Raw genomic sequence first — 1,828 nt, 5'->3', positions numbered from 1 at the left:
TGTGCCTACAAACATCACAAGAAGTCAGGTGAAGAAAACTAGCTCAAATACTTAAGTATATATGTATTTTCTATGTATTTTGTCCCTTTTTTCCTCTGTTTTTTGTACAGCTTGTTCTTGTTCTTGTTGTCTTTTTTTTTTTTATTATTATTTTTTTTTATGCAGCCTAGTTGTTAGCTTTGTTAGTGGCTAGCTTGTTGTATATATTGTAACCTTTTAGGTTTACTGATCCCTAAGGTGATTGAGCGCCGTTTTTACTGAAATATCAGAAAAACATTCTCCAAATATTCCTCGAGAGAAAGGCAAACTCAACCTAAAAATCAAAGCTTTACAAGAAAACTGAACAAAATATTCAGTTTTCCATATGGTATCAGAGCTACTAGGAAAATTCTCCTAAAAGCTCAAATTTTTCTCATTTTTCTTCAATCAGGTCCTTCTTTAATCTCCAAAATGCCAGAAAATGAATCTTCTGATGCTCAGATGAACTATCAGGATCCCTTGTTCTTATCACATTCAGATAATCATGATTCTTCCTTGACACTAATGCTGTTTGATGGAGGTAACTTCATGATTTGGAGCAGAATTGTGAAGTTAGCTCTAGGGGCTAAGAATAAGAAAGGTTTTATTGAGGGTAAGATACCAAAACCAGCAAGTGGTCACAAAGATTACAACAGATGGGAAAGGAGTGACTATATGGTGAGATGCTGGATTTTTAGATATATGACAGATCAAGTAGCAGGAGATTTGAGCTTGGTTCAAACTTCCAAGCAGCTGTGGGATGAGTTGAGTGAGAGATACTCTGAGAGCAATATACCTCTCTTATATCAGCTCAAGAAGGATCTTGGTAAGCTGGAGCAAGAAGACTTATCTGTGGGAGATTATTACTGCAAGTTGAAGAAATTTTGGGATGAAATATACAATATTAAAGCAATGCCAGAGTGTACTTGTGGGATTGTGGCAAAGTGTACATGTAGCATGTACAAGAAAATGTTGTCCATGGTAGAGACAAAAAGGTTGATTCAGTTCTTGATGGGATTGAATAGAGGTTACCAGAACGTTAGAGAGAACATTCTCAGTATGGACCCTCTACCTAGTGTCAACAAAGCTTTCCACTTGGTGCAACAAACTAAGAAGCAGAAGAAGGTATCAGGTGATATGCAGGACATAGCAGAGGCTTCAACTTTTCAATTAACAAAGGAAGTCAGGCAATATGTCTCTGCCAAGCAGAATGACAGTAGGAACCAGGGGAAGGAAGGAAGAAAGCCAAAAACTGATGTGTTTTGTGATCACTGCAAGAAGAAAGGCCATGATAGGTCTGGTTGCTTTGAGATTTATGGGTATCCACACTGGTATAAAGGGAAAAGAACAGCAGAAAATTTTGGCAAGCTAGAAGAAGAAATCGACTCCTCCTTAGATGAGGAAGAGTATGAGATTGGAAGTGGCTCTATGAGCAAACCTGATGCAGGAATGATTTCAGCTGTGGTCAAGGAGGTAATGAGAGCCTTCTAGGAGAAGCAAGGAGCAGGGAGCAGTCAAGGAAAAGGGAATGCTATGAGCAACTTTGCAGGTATAATCTCCTACTCTAATGTTGCTAGTTTTCATGAAAACTTTGATTGCAAATCCTGGATTATTGACTCTGGGGCTCTAGACTATATGACTGGAAATAAGGATATGTTTCATAGCTTGAGAAGCCTTTCTAGACCTGTTAAAGTGGTTTTACCAGATGGAACTGTAAAGAGGGTGGTTCAAATAGGGACTATGAAATTAGGGAAGAAGATTATTCTCTATGATGTCTTGTTCATACCATAGTTCAAGAATAACTTATTAT

General features: G+C 37.8%; 1 protein-coding gene across 1 annotated transcript; it reads left to right on the top strand.

Moving 5' to 3' along the window:
• Positions 1-450: 450 nt before the first annotated feature.
• LOC110710936 lies at positions 451-1,509 on the top strand. Its single transcript, XM_021889272.1, has one exon. The coding sequence runs from the start codon at positions 451-453 to the stop codon at positions 1,507-1,509; it is 1,059 nt and encodes a 352-aa protein (XP_021744964.1).
• The last annotated feature ends 319 nt before the right edge of the window (positions 1,510-1,828 follow it).

This window comes from Chenopodium quinoa, unplaced genomic scaffold, assembly GCF_001683475.1.
Source record: "Chenopodium quinoa cultivar QQ74 unplaced genomic scaffold, ASM168347v1, whole genome shotgun sequence".
NCBI lineage: Eukaryota > Viridiplantae > Streptophyta > Magnoliopsida > Caryophyllales > Amaranthaceae > Chenopodium > Chenopodium quinoa.
Note: the sequence above shows the minus strand (reverse complement) of the source record. Positions and strands in the feature narration are given on the sequence as shown.